Source organism: Dama dama, chromosome 12 (genome assembly GCF_033118175.1).
Source record: "Dama dama isolate Ldn47 chromosome 12, ASM3311817v1, whole genome shotgun sequence".
NCBI lineage: Eukaryota > Metazoa > Chordata > Mammalia > Artiodactyla > Cervidae > Dama > Dama dama.
The window spans coordinates 75132959-75155608 of NC_083692.1; the positions used below are offsets into that span (position 1 = coordinate 75132959).

Genomic DNA, 22650 nt, shown 5'->3' on the forward strand with positions numbered 1-22650 from the left:
TACAAAAGATGTACACTGATCGAACATAAGGTAGCTGGAACTGGTTATGTGTGCGGGCCAAACTGCCTGGCTTACTGGACTCTCGCCAGCAGACGCCTGGGAGAGGCAGCCTTATTCCCTGGAGTAAGGGTCCTGCAGTCTGCAGGCCCCCTCAGGCCGCGTCCTCTTGGCCAGTGAGGCTCGGACCTCCAAGCTCAGTCTCAGCCCAGGCAGAAGCCCTCCCTTTCCGCCTAGAACGGGGGTTGCTCTGACGCCTGCTTTGGAGGCGGGTCCTGGCGGGAAGCGCCTCCTAGGAGAAGTGGGGCGCCGTCCCAACTACAAAAAGCCTCGCACCCCGACCCTTCTCCACCTCTCTGCATCTTTGCACTTCTCCCGACTCGACGTCGTCGTTACAGGGAAGAAGCGGGTGAGAAAATCTTCTTTTCCACCGTCTTGCCCATTTCTGCAGACTTGTTCGAGGCCGAGGTAGGTTCACACTCCCGCTCCTTCATCTCCCCCTCTACTCCTCCTTTTTTGGTAGCTTTATCCGGGAGTTTGGGCGAGGCAGTCCCTTTTCAGCAGAGACAGTATGGAGTTCTGCGGGGAGGCGTTTGCGGGACTGGACTGGAGGGGCTGAGGAATGGAAAGCAAGGTAAAAGTTCCGTTCTTCTCCAGTTAGGGATCCCACATTCTTGTGCACAGTCTCTCCGTCGTGTGCCACTCTGCGACCCCATGAACTGTGACCCACCCCGCTCCTCTGACCGTGGGGATTCTCCAGCCAAGAATACTAGAGTGGGTTGCCATGCCCTCCTCTAGCCCGCATTCCTGCTCCGCTGCTTGTTTTCTGCAGCTGAGTAGAGCTGCCAGCATGAAATGCCTGTTGTCTAGAACATAGGCTCTAAGCGTGACCGCAGAATTGGTGAACGGAAGGGAAATCCGAGGAAGGCTACACTTCCTCAGGAAAACAGGATGATCGCCAGATTTATGAACCATAACTTGTCAAGTTTTTGCAACCATAACTGACATTTGGGAACTCATGTTTTCCTTTTCTCCTCTGTCTTCTCCCCCTTAACCCACCTTCAGCCTGAGTTGTGAAATTCTTTGAGATACTTCGCCAACAACCTCTTCTCTAAGCTTTCTTAGTGGAACCTTGGGATCCTCAACTTTCTTACTCTGTGACAGCACATCAAATGATAACGACACAGGCTTATTTAGGAAGGACAGTAAAAGCGATTTTCAACAGTGTTTGGGGGCCTGGGGAAATCTCAAGTGAGCTGTAGGGGAGCAGAATTTGCCACCCCAAAATGTCTCTTTGGCATATTATTTTAACCTGGTTGTTTTCTAAAAAACAGCAGACAAGGAGAAAATCCTGAAAACCTGGAAGGAGTTAACTTTTTGTAACAAGAAGCATTTACATTTATAAGGGAAACCTCCATTTGTAAGAATGTCTCCCTTGCTGTACCCAGAAGAAGATGATGACCAAATCTCTACAAACTTGCCAACTGGAGAAGGCAAAGACAAGTTTGCATAACCACCCTCGATTGTTTATTTTGCTTTTCCTGGTAACCTTCCATAGCTGACTCCCCACCCTCAACATCCTCTTTTGAGTCAATTAGTTTGGCTTGGGAAAATCATTCTAGAAAAAGAGGAATGACTCTGGCTATTGTTAAAAGAGCAGATGTGAGTGTATAAGCAGTCAAAGCTAAGAGGTTTACCCAGTTACTGTTAGAAGCATTTGCCAGTGTGATTCATAAATTAGATGGCTGAGAAAGTGGACCACAGCAGGCTGGTGAAACCCCTCTTTAGTTTTTATTGAATCTGTATTTGAGCAATCTCTGTAAACAGCTATTCTCAGAACACACTGAAATACCTGGCAAAGAGCTGCTGCTGCTGCTAAGTCGCTGCCGTTGTGTCCGACTCTGTGCGACCCCATAGACGGCAGCCCACCAGGCTCCTCTGTCCCTGGGATTCTCCAGGCAAGAACGCTGGAGTGGGTTGCCATTTCCTTCTCCAGTTGGGAAAGAGCAAATGGGCACAGAACCCAGAGTCTGTTGAAAACTGGATGGTTAATGTTTGTTTTTATTTGGAAATACAGGTAGGCCAGTAGGACTTTGTCCCCCTTCTCCCTCAGTCAGTAGTGTTTTCTACTTCCTGGAGGTAGAAGAGTGATCCTTATTTCCATGTCGGTTTCATCCTCCTTTAACCACTGACTTCCGTTACTAAATAAGTTTCACACTTACAGACCTAAAATATTTTGTTATGAAGGAATTTGTAGACTAATCTCTTCCCTCCATCACCTACTTTTATAATTACCCTTGAGGACAGAACTAAACATATGTACTCTGTATAAAAGGAAAGATATACTAGCACCAAGTCCACAGAAGGAGAACCCATGCTTCCTGTGTCCTTGTGCAGGGAAACTATTGGCTTGAAGGAGAGAGTGAAAAACATTTCAAAATATAGGGGATGGCTTTAAGTTCAAGCTGTCGGAACACTTTTTAAATATATGAGCATTTTTTTTCAATTGGCAATGCAATTGCTTCCCATCTATTGAAGGTAAGGTAAGTGAAGTCACTTAGTCGTGTCCGACTCTATGCGACCCCATGGACTGTAGCCTACCAGGCTCCCCCATCCATGGGATTTTCCAGGCAAGAGTACTGGAGTGGATTGCCATTTCCTTCTCCAGGGGAATCTTGCCAACACAGGGATTGAACCGGGTCTCCTGCATTGCAGGCGGACGCTTTGCCGTCTGAGCCACCATGGCGCTTCCCATCTGTTGAAGTTATTGACAAAAAGATATAGCAGCATTCTTTAACCACAGATTATGGGAAGTCCTTCGGCATTCAACGGGAATTAGTTCCAGGACTTGCCAAGGGTCCTAAACCCGATGCTCAAGCCCCTTATATAAAATGACATAGTATTTGTGCTAATATATAATCTGCACGTATCCTCCCTATACTTTAAATGATCTCTAGATTACTCATAATACTTAATACAATGTAAATACTATGTAAACAGTTGCTGGGACACAGTGAATTTAAAATTTTTCTTTTTAGAACTTTCTGGAATTTTTTTTCAAATATTTTCTGTCCATAGTTGGTTGAATCTGAGGATGGGGAACCTATGGATATGGACAGTTAACTGTAGCTTCTCATTGTAGGTATTTTGAGTAAGCATTTCAGTTCAGTTGCTCAGCTGTGTCGGACTCTTTGTGACCCCATGGACTGCAGCACACCAGGCTTCCCTATCCATCACCAACTCCTGGAGCTTACTCAAACTCATGTCCATCGTGTCGGTGATGCCATCCAACCATCTCATCCTCTGTCATCCCCTTCTCCTCCTGTTTTCAATCTTTCCCAGATTCAGGTTCTTTTCCAATAAGTCAGTTCTTCCCATCAGGTAGCCAAAGCATTAGAGTTTCAGCTTCAGCATCAGTCCTTCCAAAGCATATTCAGGACTGATTTCCTTTAAGATGGACTGGTTTGATGTCCTTGCAGTCCAAGGGACCCTCAAGAATCTTCTCCAACACTACAGTTGAAAAGCATCAATTCTTTGGTGCTCAACTTTCTTTATAGTCCAGCTCTCACATCCATACATGACTACTGGAAAAACCATAGCTTTGACTAGATGGACCTTTGTCGGCAAAGTAATGTCTCTACTTTTTAATATGCTGTCTAGGTTGGTCATAGCTTTTCTTCCAAGGAGCAAGCATCTTTTAATTTCATGGCTGCAGTTGCCATCTGCAGTGATTTTGGAGCCCCCAAAAATAAAGTTTCTCACTGTTTCCGTTGTTTCCCCACCTATTTGCCATGAAGTGATGGGACCAGATACCATATCTTAGTTTTCTGAATGTTGAGTTTTCAGCCAACTTTTCACTCTCCTCTTTCACTTTCATCAAGAGATTCCTTAGTTCCTCTCCACTTTCTTCCGTTAGGGTGGTATCATCTGGATATCTGAGGTTATTGATATTTCTCCCAGCAATCTTGATTCCAGCTTGTGCTTCATCAAGCCTGGCATTTCACATGATGTACTCTGCATAGAAGTTAAATAAGCAGGGTGACAATATACAGCCTTGATATAGTCTTTTCCTAATTTGGAACCAGTCTGTTGTTCCATGTCCAGTTCTAACTGTTGCTTCTTGACCCACAAACACAGTTCTCAGGAGGCAGGTCAGGTGGTCTGGTATTCCAATCTCTTTCAGGATTTTCCACGGTTTACTGTGATCCACACAGTCAAAACTTTGGCATAGTCAATAAAGCAGAAGTAGATGTTTTTCTGGAATTCTCTTGCTTTTCGATGATCCAATGAATGTATGTTGGCAGTTTGATCTCTGGTTCCTCTGCCTTTTCCAAATCCAGCTTGAACATCTGGAAGTTCATGGTTCATGTACTGTTGAAGCCTGGCTTGGAGAATTTTGAGCATTACTTTGCTAGCCTGTGAGATGAGTGCAATTGCACTGTAGTTTGAACATTCTTTGGCATTGCCTTTCTTTGGGATTGGAATAAAAACTGACCTTTTCCAGTCCTGTGGCCACTGCTGAGTTTTCCAAATTTGCTGGCCTATCGAGTAAGCATTTAGATGCATTTTAATGAAATATTAAAATTTTCTTTTTATTTCAAAATCTTATTTTCTATTTTCATCAACTCACTGTGCCAAGGTGAAAAGAAAAACAATTAGAATAAAAGTGATCACTCATTATTCACCAACTTGCTTTTGGCATTGTCAGTTCTATGGAAGGATTGCTGCTGCTGCTATGTTGCATCCAACTCTGTGCGACCCTAAGGACTGCAGCCTGCTAGGCTCCTCTGTCCACGGGATTCTCCAGGCAAGAATACTGGAGTGGGTTGCCATTTCCTTCTCCAGGGGATCTTTCCAACCTGGGGATTGAACTCAGGCCCCTTATGTCTTGCCTGCATTGGCAGATGGATTCTTTACCACTAGCACCACCTGGGAAGCCCAGGGATAGGTTGTGTAATCTCCAAATGTTTGTCAGGTAACATCCAAGAGGAAGACATAGGACTTGGCTGTGTTTAGAGGCTGGAGGCTGCCCAGCAGCACTACTGCATGACTCTAAAATCAGAGGCTGATCTGTTGCTTTTAGGCGATTTACCAGAGAAGGATGGGGTCATGTTGATTAATTTGTCTTGATCCCCTTGGACAGTGGGAGTCGGCTGCTGCTTCCTGATCCAGGGTTGCTAAGGCACTAAGGTTGTTGCAGGAGCCTGACAGCCTTCTCCCTAACAAGTGACTGGTTGATAACTTTGTTTTAAGATCACATTCTTTATATTTATAAACCTGAACTCTCTGATAAAAGATCTTCAGATTGAATCTCAAAGCAAAACCCAGCTTTGTGGTTTGTAATGGTCGATAATTTTTTAAAACTCAGTTCTTCAGTGTGTGTTTAAAGAATGATGTGTGGGTAATTTAAAATAGGTGCTCTTACTATTTACAATAGCTAGAACATGGAAGCAACCTAGATGACCATCAGCAGATGAATGAATAAGGAAGTTGTGGTACATATACACAATGGAATATTACTCAGCTATAAAAAGGAACAAATTTGAGTCAGTTCTAATGAAGTGTGTGAAACTAGAGCTTATTATTCAAAGCGAAGTAAGTCAGAAAGAAAAACACGAATATTGTATATTAACACATATATATGGAATTTAGAAAGACTGTAACAATGATCCTACATACGGGGCAGCAAAAGAGACACAGATGTAAAGAACAGACTTTTGGACTCTGTGGGAGAAGGCGAGGGTGGGATGATTTGAGAGAATAGCATTGAAACATGTATAGTACCGTGTGTAAAATAGATGACCAGTGCAAGTTCGATGCATGAAGCAGGGCACTCAAAGCCAGTGCTCTGGGACAACCCAGAGGGATGGGGTGTGGAGGGAGGTGGGAGGGGGGTTCAGGCTAGGGGGACACATGTACACCCATGGCTCATTCATGTCGAGGTATGGCAAAAACCATCATACTGTAAAGTAATTGTTCTCTTATTAAAATAAAGTAATTATTAAAAAAAAAAATAGGTGCTCCTCTCAAACAGTGTGTTTGCTCAGAAAAGAAAAGTGAGTGGGCACATTGTTAGATGCCAGGAGAAGCCCCACATCCCACTATTTTTCTTTGCTCTATTAAAAACCAAAATTCAACTGAGTAAATTTGAAGACCTAATTGGTTTTGATAAATGATTTATGAAAGGGGCAGCATCTCATCTAGTAAATAAGAGAGGTGCTCTGAGAAGCTCAGCAACGGAAGAGTTTTATAGGCAGAAACTGGATGGGTCAAGAAAGTTATTAGCAGGAGGAAAATAAAAAAGGATTGCTTCAGTCAAGGTTTTGTTTGATTTTGGAGTTTCCTCACACACACACAAAAAACTGACTTACATAATACCCACCTCAAACAGTCCTGGTGAGGATTAAATGTAGTCATGTAAATAAATATGAGCCCTTCATAGAATGAAAGGTAACACTGATTGTTATAATTATTATGATGATTTCAAATGCATTTGTTTTACTGATAGGCAGCCTGACTTCAGCTGACACCTAAAATACAGGGAGACTGAAAATGTGGAGGTGGGTGAATGACGAGAGAAGGTTGGTAATTTTTAAGAAGACAACAGTGTCCTAGATCCAACACCAGTGAAGGTGGTTGCTGGGGGTCTGTGAAACAGCTGGCCTCCTGCTGCTACCTGGTATTTGAAACCATAGGATCTGAAAGTGATCCCGGTGCCCTTGCGTCCACTTTCTATGCAGGCAACATAGCCATTTTGTGAGCGGATGCAAGGCAGTGTTGCAATGATGGTGGAGTTAGTCAGTTTTACAGCGGAAGATTGGACACTCACAGTCATTTGTGGACAGGTAAAGATGAAAGGAAAGAGAAGCCCAGGAATATGATAAGGATATTTCTAAACGTTAATAGCTGGGAGGTTGAGGTCAGGTGCAGGGTGCTAACAGCTGTCACATAACCTTCTCTGGAAGTGCTTTCCCGGTTCTATAAAACCTACTTAGCACCTGTTCATGAGACCAAATTCTGTGGGTAAGGAGAAAGTACAGTGGAGCTGCATCCTCCTGGGGGACCCCGTCTTCTCTGCAGGCTTCTACAAGGCAGTTCTTGGAGCTGGCCCAAGAAACCACATCTTTGGGATTCAGACCATTGCATGGGAACAATGAAACCTCGGTCCTGTCTCGGGCAGGGGTAAGAACCAGGGGTGTCAGAAAAAGCCAACTTGGGGACAAAAGGCCACATTTATCAAACGTTGCCTCCTAGAACAAATCTCTAATCCAAAGGTGAGTTAATAGTTGACCAAATCATGCCCAGGGAAGAGGAGAACGACTCTCATTGTTTGTTCAAGAGCAGTGTCCTTGGTTTGTGTGTCTCTGTCACGGTTGGGAATTTTCAGACCTGATCTCTCCACCCTGTTCATCAGATCACTGTGTGATCAGAACCAGGAGGGACCTCCAGATTCACTTGGCTGGAACCCATCTCCAGGAACAAATAGCTGGAACCCCTCTGCAGTTGGAGGGAAACTTCCAGATTTTTGTAAGATTCTTCCATCTGGGTAATCCATTGTTTTATTTATTTGTCTGTTTGTTTTAGGTTTATATGCTATAGCCATCCATCCATTTTAATGAAACTATTTTCCCCTATTTTAAAACCTCTGGGCCCAAGCTCATGAATTCAGAAGAAAATGAATTAGGTTCCAAAGTTTAAAATGAAAACAGATTTCTTTGGTGGATATCCTTTATGTAGATAAAGGCACATTAGTGCCCCTGGGAGCAAGTAGAGGGTTAGAACAGATTTCTAAATTGTGGTAAAATCCCCAAAGCCTGGGGAAAGCTGTTTGCTGAAGGGTATCTGGAGCCCCACCTCACCCCCACCTCCCCAGTATAGGTTTTGTATGACACTGAACAAGAAAAGAAACAGAAAGTATATTTTTAGCTCTTAGTTTTCCTTTTCTTAAATATCTATTTATTTATTTGCCTGCACCAGGTGTTAATTGTGGCACAGGGATCTTCAATCCTTATTGCAGCATACAGGATCTTTAGTTGTGGTCCTGGCACTCTTAGTTGTGGCGGGAGGGATCTAGTTCCCTGACCTGGGATCAAGCCCTGGCCCCATGCATGGGAGTGTAGAGCTTTGGCCACTGCATCACCAGGGAAGTCCAATCTCTGTTTACTTGTAAACTTCCCGGCTAACTTCTTCAAGAAAATTTTGGAGGAGTTCCCTAGCAATCCAAGCAGGACTATGCTATGCTTTCACTGCCAAAGGCATGGGTTCAATTCCTTGTCAGGGAACTAGGATCCCACAAGCTGTGTGGTATAGCAAAAAAGGAAGAAAGAAAGTTTTGGGTGCTCTTTGAAAGCGAAGTGGAACACACCCCAAGATCAAAAGAAGGTGCACTGACCATAATTACTCATCATCAAAGGTTGGGGTAATTCTCTGGTACATGAAGTTTGATGGCTTCCTTGAATACAAAATATTGCCCGTCAGAGAGGACAAGAATGTTAATTTTTATAAAGACCAAGGGATTAGTTTGGGACACAGGATAAAAATCTAAAGAACATTTGAAATAAATTCCACTGCCAAATATGTGCTTGGGTCCAGAAGGATCTGTGTAAATGAGTCTGACTAGCCTTGACCAAATGTGAGGCTCTGCACCATTTGCCTAGGCAGATTCACTTCTGTACTACAAACCTTCTGTCTCTTACTTGTTTTTTCCCAATTCCATTTTACCTCTCGTTTCCAGAAGTTTAGAATTGCAAACATGTGAGAATTGAAAACAATGTGTGAAGTGGGGGAGCAGATGTTAGATAGAGGTGGCCATAGTGTGTTTGCTGGGATTTGGTTTCTGGATGTCTCAGGGAGTCAAAATTACAATAAGTCTAAGCAAACTTCAGCTGAGTTGTTACAGGCTGAATTTTGCAAATTTTGTAGATCAGAAATAAAGATATTCCTTTACCTCCCCAGACTGGAACATGAAGGCCTTCAACCTCCCAACAAACAAATACCTTTTTAGGGTACCAAGCCCTGAGGTAGGCTCAACGCCTTAACTAGAGGTGAAGAGGCCTGGGCTTACACCCTGGTCCTTAAAGGATGATACATACCAGTGAGACTGGGCTCACATCATCCTATCATCTCTTTCTTTCAGCTGGTGGCTATGCCACCAACTAAATCCATATAAACTTATCTTTACAATTCCATGGTCACTGGACATTTGCTATGAAACTAGAAAGGTTCCCTGATGCTTTAATGAGAACCATGGAATTTCAAACTTTTACAGTGAGCAACTCTCATTTTATAGATAAGCAAATTTAGGTTTGGAGAGGAAAATGAAAATAGTCATTAAAATATATATATATTGTGGGTCTGCTGTGAGGCATGTAGTATGATTCAAGGTGAATAATATGCTCTCTGTCCTGTTGTAGATTATGTGCTAGTAGGAAACACTTATCCTGGAGGAGGGCATGGCAACCTACTCCAGTATTCTTTCCGGAATAATGCTGCGGACAGAAGATCCTGGTGGGCTGCAGTCCATACGGTCACAGAGAGTTGGTAACCACTGAGTGACTGAGTGGGGATGCAAGAAACATTTATAAGTAAATAGGTAATTGTTTGCTTAAGATCCCATGAATAACGGTTTGGGAATGGCAGGCATGAAACCTGATAACAACTAAATCTTTATTTGTGATATCCTGAGCTTTGTGACTTTTGCTTTGACACTCATATCTAGTGAGGTGTCCTTGGTTTTAATATCTAAGGCATAGTGTTTGGACAGAGACTGTGGCCAGGCCTGCCAGCTCACACCCTCTTCTGTGATCAGCAGTATCCCCTGTACAATACTGACTCCTAGAAGGACCCACCATTTCCTCCAAGTGAGGGAGACAACATTCCTATCCACCACTGCCACCTAATGACTCTTTCGGGTACGACCAGCTCAGGTTCTGCTAGATTTTTGAACTCTGGGATTCTGGCCTCTGTTCACAGTGTGACCGTTAAGGATACTTCCACCCTTGACAGCCTGCCATTCTACAACTGCTTTTGACGTTAAAAGGCGATATTTGTCCATTGCAGAGCAGGGGACTTAACTGATTACAATTCAAGAAAAATGTCTTCCAAAAAAGTAGAAAAAGAAAACACAAATCGATGGCTGATTCATGTCAATGTATGGCAAAAACCACTACAATATTGTAAAGCAATTAGCCTCCAACTAATCAAAATTTTAAAAAAAGAAAAAGAAAACACACCCAGGAGACTGAAAGCGCCATGTAAAGAGCTTGGTGCGTGGGGAGCGTGGCAGCCCAGCGGCTATGCTGGAGCAGTGGCCCTGTAGGACGGCTTGTTATTATTTTAGGCGTGACTCACCTAGTCATCTACCACTTTCTTGCTAACCTCCCCAAAATACTTTTGCTGATTCTATTACAAATGATACTCTTACGTGCCTAATGGAAACCATTTCAGTGACTATTTCTTTCTTTCAGTGTTGAGGAATGACCAAAGAATCTTAGGGTACAATTTGGTAATTCTTTGGTAGTATACCAAATTTGTCTATAGATAAGATAAAACAGATAAGGTAGATCAATGCCAGATGCTGGTTAGAAAGAGAGATCATTTCGTTCAACCTGTCACATGCCTCCCTATGTAACCAGCGGAACCCTGAATCCTTTTGTCTTTCTAGAGTCACAGTTGTGCTCCCAGGACGTTTAGCATCACTACAGGCTTAGTGTTACAATTGGTGGTCTCTTTAAGGGCTATGAAAATATTTAACATGAAAATATATTTATTGATTTACACATAAGAAAAGCACAATATAAAAATAATTTAATATCTATGACTCTATACTGTTTGTTTTTAAATTTAGAATTCATAAAGATTATAGTACAGTTAAAAATAAACTGAAGGTCAAATCTTTGTCCCATTTAAAAATTTCTCAGCATGTGTAATAATTGCCAAGAAATCATCAGTTCAGTTCAGTTCAGTTGCTCAGTCGTGTCTGACTCTCTGCGACCCCATGAATCACAGCTCACCAGGCCTCCCTGTCCATCACCAACTCCCGGAGTTTACTCAAACTCACGTCCATCGAGTCGGTGATGCCATCCAGCCATCTCATCCTCTGTCGTCCCCTTCTCCTCCTGCCCCCTTCCCTCCCAGCATCAGGGTCTTTTCATATGAGTCAGTTCTTTGCAGCAGGTGGCCAAAGTATTGGAGTTTCAGCTTCAGCAGCAGTCCTTCCAATGAACACCTAGGACTTATCTCCTTCAGGATGGACTGGTTGGATCTCCTTGCAGTCCAAGGGACTCTCAAGAGTCTTCTCCAACACCACAGTTCAAAAGCATCAATTTTTCAGTGCTCAGCTTTCTTCATAGTCCAACTCTCACATCCACACATGACCACTGGAAAAACCATAGCCTTGACTAGACGGACCGTTGTTGGCAAAGTAATGTCTCTGCTTTTTAATAGGCTGTCTAGTTTGGTCATAACTTTCCTTCCAAGGAGTAAACGTCTTTTAATTTCATGGCTGCAATCACCATCTGCAGTGATTTTGGAATCCAAAAAAATAAAGTCTGACACTGTTTCTCTACTGTTTCCCCATCTATTTGCCATGAAGTGATCACAGGACCACAGTCTTGTCTAACTCAATGAAACTAAGCCATGCCATGTGGGGCCACCCAAGACGGTTGGGTCATGGTGGAGAGGTCTGACAGAATGTGGTCCACTGGAGAAGGGAATGGAAAACCATTTCAGTATTCTTGCCTTGAGAACCCCATGAACAGTATGAAAAGGCAAAGTGATAGGATACTGAAAGAGGAACTCCCCAGGTCGGTAGGTGCCCAATATGCTACTGGAGATCAGTGGAGAAATAACTCCAGAAAGAATGGAGGGATGGAGCCGAAGCAGAAACAATACCCAATTGTGGATGTGACTGGTGATAGAAGCAAGGTCTGATGCTGTAAAGAGCAATATTGCATAGGAACCTGGAATGTTAGGTCCATGAATCAAGACAAATTGGAAGTGGTCAAACAGGAGATGACAAGAGTGAACATCGACATTCTAGGAATCAGCAAACTAAAATGGACTGGAATGGGTGAATTTAGCTCAGATGACCATTGTATCTACTACTATGGGCAGGAATCCCTTAGAAGAAATGGAGTAGCCATTATGGTCAACAAAAGAGTCCAAAATGCAGTACTTGGATGCAATCTCAAAATGACAGAATGATCTCTGTTCGTTTCCAAGGCAAACCATTCAATATCATGGTAATCCAAACCTATGCCGCAACCAGTAATGCTGAAGAAACTGAAGTTGAACGGTTCTATGAAGACCTATGAGACCTTTTAGAGCTAACACCCCAAAAAGATGTCCTTTTCATTATAGGGGACTGGAATGCAAAAATAGGAAGTCAAGAAACACCTAGAGTAACAGACAAATGTAGCCTTGGAGTACAGAATGAAGCAGGGCAAAGGCTAATAGAATTTTGCCAAGAGAACGCACTGGTCATAGCAAACACCCTCTTCCAACAACACAAGAGAAGACTCTACACATGGACATCACCAGATGGTCAACACCGAAATCAGATTGATTATATTCTTTGCAGCCAAAGATGGAGAAAGCTGCATCTTTGCAGCTGGAGAAGCTGCAAAAAAGATGGAGAAGCTCTATACAGTCAGCAAAAACAAGACCAGGAGCTGACTGTGGCTCAGATCATGAACTCCTTATTGCCATATTCAGACCTAAATTGAAGAAAGTAGGGAAAACCACTAGACCATTCAGGTATGACCTAAATCAAATCCCTTATGACTATACAGTGGAAGTAAGAAATAGATTTAAGGGACTAGATCTGATAGAGTGCCCAAGGAACTATGGATGGAGGTTCGTGACATTGTACAGGAGACAGGGATCAAGACCATTCCCATGGAAAAGAAATGCAAAAAGGCAAAATGGTTGTCTGAGGAGGCCTTACAAATAGCTGTGAAATGAAGAGAAGTGAAAAGCAAAGGAGAAAGGGAAAGATATTCCCGTTTGAATGCAGAGTTCCAAAGAATAGCAAGGAGAGATAAGAAAGCCTTCCTCAGCAATCAATGCAAAGAAATAGAGGAAAACAACAGAATGGGAAAGACTAGAAATCTCTTCAAGAAAATTAGAGTTACCAAGGGAACATTGGTATGGACCTAACAGAAGCAGAAGATATTAAGAAGAGGTGGAAAGAATACACAGAAGAACTGTACAAAAAAAGATCTCCACAACCTAGATAATCACGATGGTGTGATCACTCACCTAGAGCCAGACATCCTGGAATGTGAAGTCAAGTGGGCCTTAGAAAGCATCACTATGAACAAAGCTAGTGGATGTGATGGCATTCCAGTTGAGCTATTTCAAATCCTAAAAGATGATGCTGTGAAAGTATTGTACACAATATGCCAGCAAATTTGGAAAACTCAACAGGGGCCACAGGACTGGAAAAGGTCAGTTTTCATTCCAATCCCAAAGAAAGGCAATCCCAAAGAATGCTCAAACTACCACACAGTTGCACTCATCTCACACGCTAGTAAAGTAATGCTCAAAATTCTACAAGCCAGGCTTCAACAATACGTGAACCGTGAACTTCCAGACGTTCAAGCTGGTTTTAGAAAAGGCAGAGGAACCAGAGATCAAATTGCCAACATCCACTGGATCATCAAAAAAGCAAGAGAGTTCCAGAAAAACATCTATTTCTGCTTTATTGACTATGTCAAAGCCTTTGACTGTGTGGCTCACAATAAACTGTGGAAAATTCTTCAAGAAATGGGAATACCAGACCACCTGACCTGCCTCTTGAGAAATCTATATGCAGGTCAGGAAGCAACAGTTAGAACTGGACATGGACCAACAGACTTTGTCAAAATGGAAAAGGAGTACGCCAAGGCTATGTATTGTCACCCTGCTTATTTAACTTATATGCAGAGTACATCATGAGAAACACTGGGCTGGAAGAAGCACAAGCTGGAATCAAGATTGCCGGGAGAAATATCAATAACTGCAGATATGCAGATGACACCACCCTTATGGCAGAAAGTGAAGAGGAACTAAAAAGCCTCTTGATGAAGAAAGTGATAGAGGAGAGTAAAAATGTTGGTGTAAAGCTCAGCATTCAGAAAACTAAGATCATGGCATCTGGTCCCATCTCTTCATGGCAGGAAATCATAGCCAATTATAAAACGAATGAGTTACTCATAGGAAAACAATTTGAAAAACAAAAGTTATAAAAATCAGTTTCTAATTTACTGTGGAAAGTTATTTTTATTGTTGGATGTGAGGGCATTCACATCTATTTTGTGAGATGTGGAGTAGAACCATGGTGGTTTACAAAAAGGCCCTGTTTGTCACAGTTTTACCCAAAGAACTGAAGGTATAGCAGAGACTACCTGCTACAAACAACAAATACCTTTCAGTTCTCAAGTTTCAGAAGACATAAAACCTTAGTGACTTTAGGATATTTGTTATCTATTTTATTATATTCTATGCCTATTTAATTCTATTTTAAATTGTCTGTCATTGAGTTAAATTGTGTCCCAGGAAGAAACATAGTATTTGCTCTCTGGGTGTGTTAAGTGTCTGTGACACACCATTCCTAAAATGTTTGAGTTTTACAGTTTGAGTTGACTGCTCTTGAGAGATGATAGAAGCTTTCTTCTTTTGAAGAAGATATTAAAAATCAATAAGAAAATTATAACACCTTTGATTTGATGAAAAGATCTAAGGTGTTTTGTTTGCTTGTTTTACCACATGGTGATACCATTTGCCTATTGTGTATCAGTGTAGGTATGTATTCAGGGAAACTGAAAAATATCCTCTGAGGATCATCCTATTTGTTCCCAGTGAAAGAAGCTCCTAAGAATAAGCTTGAGTTCCTCTTCCTCCAGCCCTCTGTAAGAGCTAGAGGATGAAGCAAGTGTCTTTTAAGTTCATGGCTGCAGTCATCATCTGCAGTGATTTTGGAGTTCAAGAAAATTAAAATCTGTCACTTACTTCCACGTTTTACCCTTCTCTTTGCCATAAAGTGATGAGACCAGATGCCATGATCCTAGTCTTTTTAACATTGAGTTTTAAGCTAGCTTTTTCAGGCTCAATAAGAGGCTCTTTAGTTCCTCTTCACTTTCTGTCATTAGAGTGTTATGATCTCTGGTTCATCTGCTTCTTTGAAACCCAGCTTGTACATCTGGAAGTTCTAGGATCACATATTGCTGAAGCCTAGATTGAAAGATTTTGAGCATAACTTGCTAGAATGTGAAATGAGCACAACTGTATGGTAGTTTATATAACAATTCCACCTTTGGCCATGAACCACCTATTTCTTGGGGAATTAGGTCCGCTTCCCTTCACCTCAGCACCTCAGGGTGTAACTGCTGTCCTCACAGTCAACTGATGGATTGACTTGAGTGCCTGGGATCTGTCTTCAACAATCCTCTGATCGCCCCTTCCCTGGGATTCAAGGTTCCATAGAAGTCCCTCTTCTTCATAGCTTTCAGCATCTATCTTACTGTCTCATCTCAGTAGCCTGGTGCTCCCATCTCTTCCCCATGGGTGCCACACCCCGTATCACGGAGGCACTTGGTATGTCTTAATGGCCTTTATCTTCCAGGACCTAGCATGGTGCCTGGTACCCAGTAGGGACTTGTATAGAGTTTGTTATTAAATTAGCTAATAACTGAATTAAAGAGTGTGAATGGATTTTGTAATGTTACAAATGATAGAAAGGTACATTTTCAGTGATCCTCAGGGATAGGAAAGATCAGCTGAGGCTGGAGTTGTGTTCAGGAGACTTTTAAATTGATTTTTCAAAGGAATCAATAGACAAAACAGATGAAACTTTTCCTTTTCGAGAAAAGGAAAAGAACATCACTAAGTAATGATGAAGGATACCTGACTCATGATACCTTGTCAGAGAGAAAAGTCCTTGCCCTTTTAGCCTAATTTGGCAATGCTGTTCTGTGCCCTACTTAATCTCCTTTTGCCCTTTGCAGGAGCCTTTGTTGGAAGACATGATCATGGTATTGAGCCCCCTGTTTTTGGTTTTCATGCTGGATCTGGGCCTGACCCCACAAACCCTGGCTCAAAATGATGGGTACATGGGATTTTTAAGGAAGCACTATGATCCTAGCCCAGCAGGCCGCAATGATAGATACTGTAACACCATGATGGAGAGACGAAACATGACTAGACCCTGCAAAGACACCAACACTTTTGTTCATAGCAACAGTGATGACATCAGGGCCATCTGTGATGATAGGAATGGAGAACCTTACAGAGACGGTCTTAGAAGAAGCAGGTCTCCCTTCCAGGTCACGACCTGCAAGCATAAAGGAGGGTCCACCCGGCCTCCATGCCAGTACAGAGCCTTCAAAGCAAACAGAGTCATTGTTATTCGCTGTCGAGGTGGCTTTCCTGTCCACCTTGAGGAGAACTTTATCCCTCCAAGACCGTAGTCCAGAGCTGGCTCTGCTCTTCCTTCCTTGCATTTCCCCCTCGCATTATGGCAACATGCATTGCTAAGAATCCAGAACATGAGCTGCTGATCTTTTCTTTTATGCTTTACAAGATGCTTCATAAATAAAAAGTCTCTGAAATCAGCAAGAATCAGTCTTCTCACTGATCCTTGGTCTATTGATCTTCTCCCCATTTTCTCTATTCAGCTTCCCCCTGAGAGGGTTGGATGGGAGAGCAATGTCTTTTTCCTTATCAGTCATTTCCATCTCAGGTAACAGGGGGAAAACTTTTCCTTTCTGTGAAGGTTGGGATGTTAAACTTATCTTTCAGCGATTGCTGGAAAACTTTTTCAAAAAAATAGAGAAAACACATCCAGCAGACTGAAAAGTGCAATGTAAGGTTAAATCAAATCCCTTATGATTATGCAATAGAAGTGACAAATAGATTCAAAGGATTACATCTGGTAGACAGAGGATTACATCTGGTAGACAGAGTGCCTGAAGAACTATGAACAGAGGAAACTTAAATCCCTTATGATTATACAGTGGAAGTGACAAATAGATTCAAAGGATTACATCTGGTAGACAGAGTGCCTGAAGAACTATGGACAGAGATTCGTAACATTTCACAGGACGTAATGACCAAAACCATCTCAAAGAAAAAGAAATGCAAGAAGGCAAAATGGTTGTCTGACGAGGTCTTACAAATTGCTGAGAAAAGAAGAGAAGCGAAAGGCAAAGGAGAAAAGGAAAGAGATGCCCATCTGAATGCAGAGTTCCAAACAATAGCAAGGAAAGATAAGAAATTGTTCATTTTCTGAGTGAACAATGCAAAGGAGTAGAGGAAAACAATAGAATGGAAAAGACTAGAGATCTCTTCAAGAAAATTAGAGATACCAAGGGAGCATTTCATGCAAAGATGGGCGCAATAAGGGACAGAAATGGTGTGGACCTAACAGAAGTGGAAGAGATTAATAAGAGGTGGCAAGAATATACAGAAGAACTATACAAAAAAGGGCTTCATGACCCAGATAACCACGATGGAGTGAGCACTCACCTAGAGCCAAACATCCTGGAATGTGAAGTCAAGTGGGCCTTAGGAAGCATCACTATGAACAAAGCTAGTGGATGTGATGGAATTCCAGCTGAGCTACTTCAAATCCTAAAAGATGACATTGTTAAAGTACTGCACTCATTATGCCAGCAAATTTGGAAAACTCAGCAGTGGCCACAGGACAGGAAAAAGTCAGTTTTCATTCCAATCTCAAAGAAGGGCAGTTCCAGAGAATGTTCAAACTACTGTACAATTGGGCTCATTTCACATGCTAGCAAGGTAATGCTCAGAATCTTTCAAGCTAGCCTTCAACAGTACATGAATTGAGGACTTCCAGATGCACAAGCTGGATTTAGAAAAGGCAGAGAAACCAGAGATCAGATTGTCAGCATCCACTGGATCATAGAAAAAGCAAGGAAATTCCAGAAAAACATCTACTTTTGCTTCATTGACTACACTAAAGCCTTTGACTGTGTGGATCTCAACAAACTGGAAAATTCTTAAAGAGATGGGAATACCAGACCACCTTACCTGCCTCCTGAGAAACCTGTATGCAGCTCAAGAAGCAACAGTCAGAAACAGACGTGGAACAATGGACTGGTTCAAAATCGGGAAAGGAGTATGTCAAGGCTGTATATTGACACTCTGCTTATTTAACTTATATGCAGAGTGCATCATGTGACTTGCTGGGCTGCAGGAAGCACAAGCTAAAACCAAGATTGCTGGGAGAAATATCAACAACCTCAGATATGCAGATGATACCACTTTAATGGCAGAAAGCGAAGAGGAACTAAAATATCTCTTGATGAAGGTGGAAAAGGAGTGAAAAAACTGGCTTAAAACTGAACATTCAAAAAACTAAGATCATGGCATCTGGTCCCACCACTTCATGGCAAATAGATGGGGAAAAAATGGAAACAGTGACAGACTTTATTACTTGGGCTCCAAAATCACTGTGCATGGTGACTGCAGCCATAAAATTAAAACACAGTTGCTCCTTAGAAGAAAAGCTATGACAAACCTAGACAGCATATTAAAAAGCAGAGATATCACATTGCTGAAAAAGGTCTGTATAGTCAAAGCTATGGTTTTTCCAGCAGTCATGTATGGATGTGAGCTCGGGACCATAAAGAAGGCTGAGCGCTGATGAATTGATGCTTTTGAACTGTGGTGTTGGAGAAGACTCTTGAGAGTCCCTTGGACTGCAAGGAGATTGAAGGCAGGAGGAGAAGGAGATAACAGAAGACGAGATAGTTGGATGGCATCACCAACTCAATGGACATGAATTTGATCAAGCTCCAGGAGATGGTAAAGGACGGGGAAGCCTGGCATGCTGTAGTCCATGGAGTCGCAAAGAGTTGGCGACGACTAAGCGACTGAACAGCAATAAAACAGGCAAGGCAGATCAATGTCAGATGCTGATTAGAAAGCTCACTCTATGACATGCCTTCCCATGTAAGCAGCAGAACCCCGAATCCTTTTGTCTTTCTGGATTCACAGTTGTACTCCCAGGATTGTTTAGCATCACTACAGGTTTAGTGCTACAACTCGTGGCCTCTTTAAGGGCTACAACAATATTTAATATGAAAATATGTTTATTGACTTACAACAAGAAAAGCACAATATAAAAATTAGTAATTTAATATCCATGACATTACCTGGTGTGCTGTGATTCACGGGGTTGCAAAGAGTCAGACACGACTGAGAGACTGAACTGAACTGAACTGATACCCCTTATGTTTAAGTTTAGGATTCATAAAGATTATAGTACATTTAAAAGTAAATTGAAGATAAGATTTTATCCCAGTCTAAGAATTTCTCAGCATGTGTGATGACTGACGAGAAATCATAGCCAATTATAAATTGGATGAGTTACTCATTGGAAAACAATTTGAAAAACCAAGTTATAAAAATCAGTTTCCAATTAATGTTGAAAAGTTCTTTTTATTGTTAGACATGAGGACATTCACATTTATTTGGTAAAAAGTGAAGTAGGACCATGGTGGTTTTTTAAAAAGGCCCTATTCTTTCAATTTTCCTCCAAAGAACTGATGGTATAGTCAGAAACAATAAGTATCTTGCAATGCTCCAATTCTCAACTTCCAGAAGAAATAAAATCTTAGTGGCTCATAAGAAGCTTGTTTTCTATTTTGTTATAAATCATGTTGGTCTAATTCTATTTTTAATTATCTGTCATTGAGTTAAAATCATATCCCAGCAAGAAGCACAATATTCACTCTCTGGCTGTGCTGAGTACTGTGACACACCATTCCTGGGATGTGTGAGCTTTATAGTTTTAGTTGAGTGCTCCTGAGTGATGATGGCAGCTCTTTCTTCTTTTGAGGAAGATGTTAAGAAATCAATACAGCAAATTATAAAACCTTTTATTTAATGAAAAGGTCTGAAGTGTTTTGTTGTTTATTTGCTTAACCACATGATAATACCATTTGCCTGTTGTGTAACTGTCCACATAGGCCTTCAGGGAAACTGGAAAATATTCTCTGAGAATAATCCAAACTGTTCCCAGTGCAAGAAGCTGTCAAGAGTAAGCTTGAATTCCTCTTCCTCCAGTTCTCTGTAAGAGCTGACCCCAGACCCACTCCCAAGTACGACACAGATTCTTCCACACTTGTCCCTGTTCTTCCTAAATAGTAATAATTCCACATTTGGCCATGAAACACTTACTTCTTGGGGAATTAGTTCTGCTACTTCTGCCTCCATGCACCTCCTGGTGAAACTGCTCCCCCTGCCCTCCTCACAGCCAACTGATGGATTGACTTGCCCTGGAATCCATCTTCAACAATCCTCTCTGGTCGCCCTTCCCTGGGCTCAAGGTTCCCTGAAAGTCCCTCATCTTCATAGCTCTCAGTGTATATCTTTTTGTTTCCTCTTTGTACATCGGGGCTCTGATGCCTTCCCCGTGGCTGATCCCCCTATGGGTGCTGCACCCTGTATTAGGGAGACACTTGGTATGTCTTAATGGTCTTTATGTTCTAGGACCTAGCATGGTGTTTGGTACCCAGTTAATAAATGAATTAAAGAGTGTGAATGGGTTTTTTAATGGTACCACTGATAGAAATGTAAATTTTCAGTGATCTTCAGGGATAGGAAAGAGTGTTTGCATTTGGAAGTTGTGTTCAGGAAACTTTTAAATTGACTTTCCAAAGAAATCGATTGATGAGACAGATGAGACTACTGAGGAAAGAAAAAGAAAAAGATATACCTAGTGACAGAGGGTACCTGATTCATGGCTGCTGCTACGTCGCTTCAGTCGTGACCGACTCTGTGCGACCCCATAGACGGCAGCCCACCAGCCTCCTCTGTCCCTGGGACTCTCCAGGCAAGAACACTGCAGTGGGTTGCCATTTCCTTCTCCAATGCATGAAAGTGAAAAGTGAAAGTGAAGTCGCTCAGTCGTGTCCAACTCCTAGCCACCCCATGGACTGCAGCCTACCAGGCTCCTCCGTCTATGGGATTTTCCAGGCAAGAGTACTGGAGTGGGGTGCCATTTCCTTCTCCATGATTCATAGCACCCCACCATAAAACAAATCCCTGTCCTTCTAGCCTAGTTTGGCAATGCTGTTCTGTGCCCTACTGCATCTCTTTTTGCCCTTGGCAGGAGCCTTTGTTGGAAGAGATGGTCGTGGTCCTGAGCCCCCTGTTTTTGGTCTTCATGCTGGGTCTGGGTCTGACCCCAGTGGCCCTGGATCAAGATGACTACAGATACAGACACTTCCTGACCCAGCACTACGATGCCAAACCAAAGGGCCGGGATGACAAATACTGTAATAACATCATGCAAAATCGAGGCCTGACCAGACCTTGCAAAGACACCAACACCTTTATTCATGGCAACAAGAATGACATCAAGGCCATCTGTGAAGACAGGAATGGAGAGCCTTATGGAGGCAATCTCAGAATAAGCAGGTCTGCATTCCAAGTCACCACCTGCAAGCACAGTGGAGGTTCCTCCCGGCCTCCATGCAAGTACAGAGCCACAAAATCCTCCAGAGTCATTGTTATCGGCTGTGAAAATGGCTGGCCTGTCCACTTTGATGAGTCCTTTATCCCTTCAAGATAGTAGCCCAGAGCTGGCTCTGCTCATCTTTCTTTGCATTTTCCCCTTAGACTGTGGCAACATTCATTGATAAGAATCCAGAAAATGAGCTGCTGATCTTTTCTGCTTTACAATATGCTTCATAAATAAAAAGTCTCTCAAATCAGTAAGAATCAAAGTCTTCTCACTGATTCTTGGTCTATTGATCTTTCTGCATTTTTGCTGTTCATCTGAGAGGGTTGGATGGTAGAACAATGCCTCTTTCCTTATCAGTCAGTTCCTTTTCAGGCATTCAGGGTGTGGACTTTACCTTTCTGTGAAGGGGTGTGTGTGTGTGTGTGTGTGTTAGTCATCCAGTCATATCCCACTCTTTGGGATCCCGTGAACTATAGCCCACCAGGTTCCTTTGTCCATGGAATTTTCCAGGCAAGAATACTGGAGTGGGTTGCCATTTCCTCCTCCAGGGGATCTTCCCAATCCAGGAATTGAACCCACATCTCTTGTGTCTCCTGCACTGGCAGCAGATTCTTTACACTGCACCACCTGGGAAGCCCCTTGGGACTAAATACCAATAGATTAATTACATTTTCTTTCCCTCTCTAACACACACACGCACACACTTGAAATCCTGCATAAATAACAAAACCCATTCAGGGTAGCCACCTCTTCCCTTAAGCAGGAAGAAATTTGATATTGCTTTGAATGGAACACTCCCAGGATATTCTCATGGTTATTTCATAAAAAGATTAAAAAATTGATTACTACATTATTTTCTCTTTAATGTTTTACTTTATCAACTGATGCCTGGCAACTCTGAGGTCTTAGGGAGGTCATAGAAAAATTCCAAGCTTATCCTTTATTCTTCAATTTGATATGGTTTCAAGAAGGAAATGGCAACCTACTCTGGTACTCTTGCCTGGAAAATCTCATGGATGGAGGAGCCTGGTAGGCTACGGTCCATGGGTTGCAAAGAGTCGGACACAACTGAGCCACTTTACTTCACTTCACTTCACTTCAAGTAAATACAAGATTAAGTTAACAGACAGTCTTTGTAAAATATGCTAATTAATCTATGAGTTTGGTGTTACCTAATT

At 42.3% G+C, this 22650-nt stretch overlaps 2 protein-coding genes across 6 annotated transcripts in view; both read left to right on the top strand.

Annotated features, from left to right (window-relative positions):
* Positions 1-277: 277 nt before the first annotated feature.
* RNASE4 (ribonuclease A family member 4) overlaps positions 278-22650 on the top strand; it is a 30037-nt gene continuing 7664 nt past the window's right edge. The window contains exon 1 of one of the 3 annotated variants that reach the window (XM_061157683.1): positions 278-406. The gene's annotated coding sequence lies outside the window, so the exon portion shown is untranslated. Of the gene's footprint in view, positions 466-532; positions 632-22650 lie in introns of those variants that run through there. The other 2 variants (XM_061157681.1, XM_061157684.1) reach the window with 2 other exon arrangements.
* ANG (angiogenin) lies at positions 282-21734 on the top strand. 3 transcript variants are annotated; one of them, XM_061157680.1, is made up of 2 exons: positions 282-406; positions 21119-21734. In XM_061157680.1, exon 2 carries the CDS (start codon positions 21137-21139, stop codon positions 21578-21580), a length of 444 nt encoding a protein of 147 aa, XP_061013663.1. In that variant the 5' UTR covers positions 282-406; positions 21119-21136; the 3' UTR covers positions 21581-21734. The 3 variants fall into 3 exon arrangements, with proteins under 3 accessions (XP_061013663.1, XP_061013662.1, XP_061013661.1); XM_061157679.1 differs by having other exon boundaries at positions 339-465; XM_061157678.1 differs by lacking the exon at positions 282-406 and adding an exon at positions 541-631.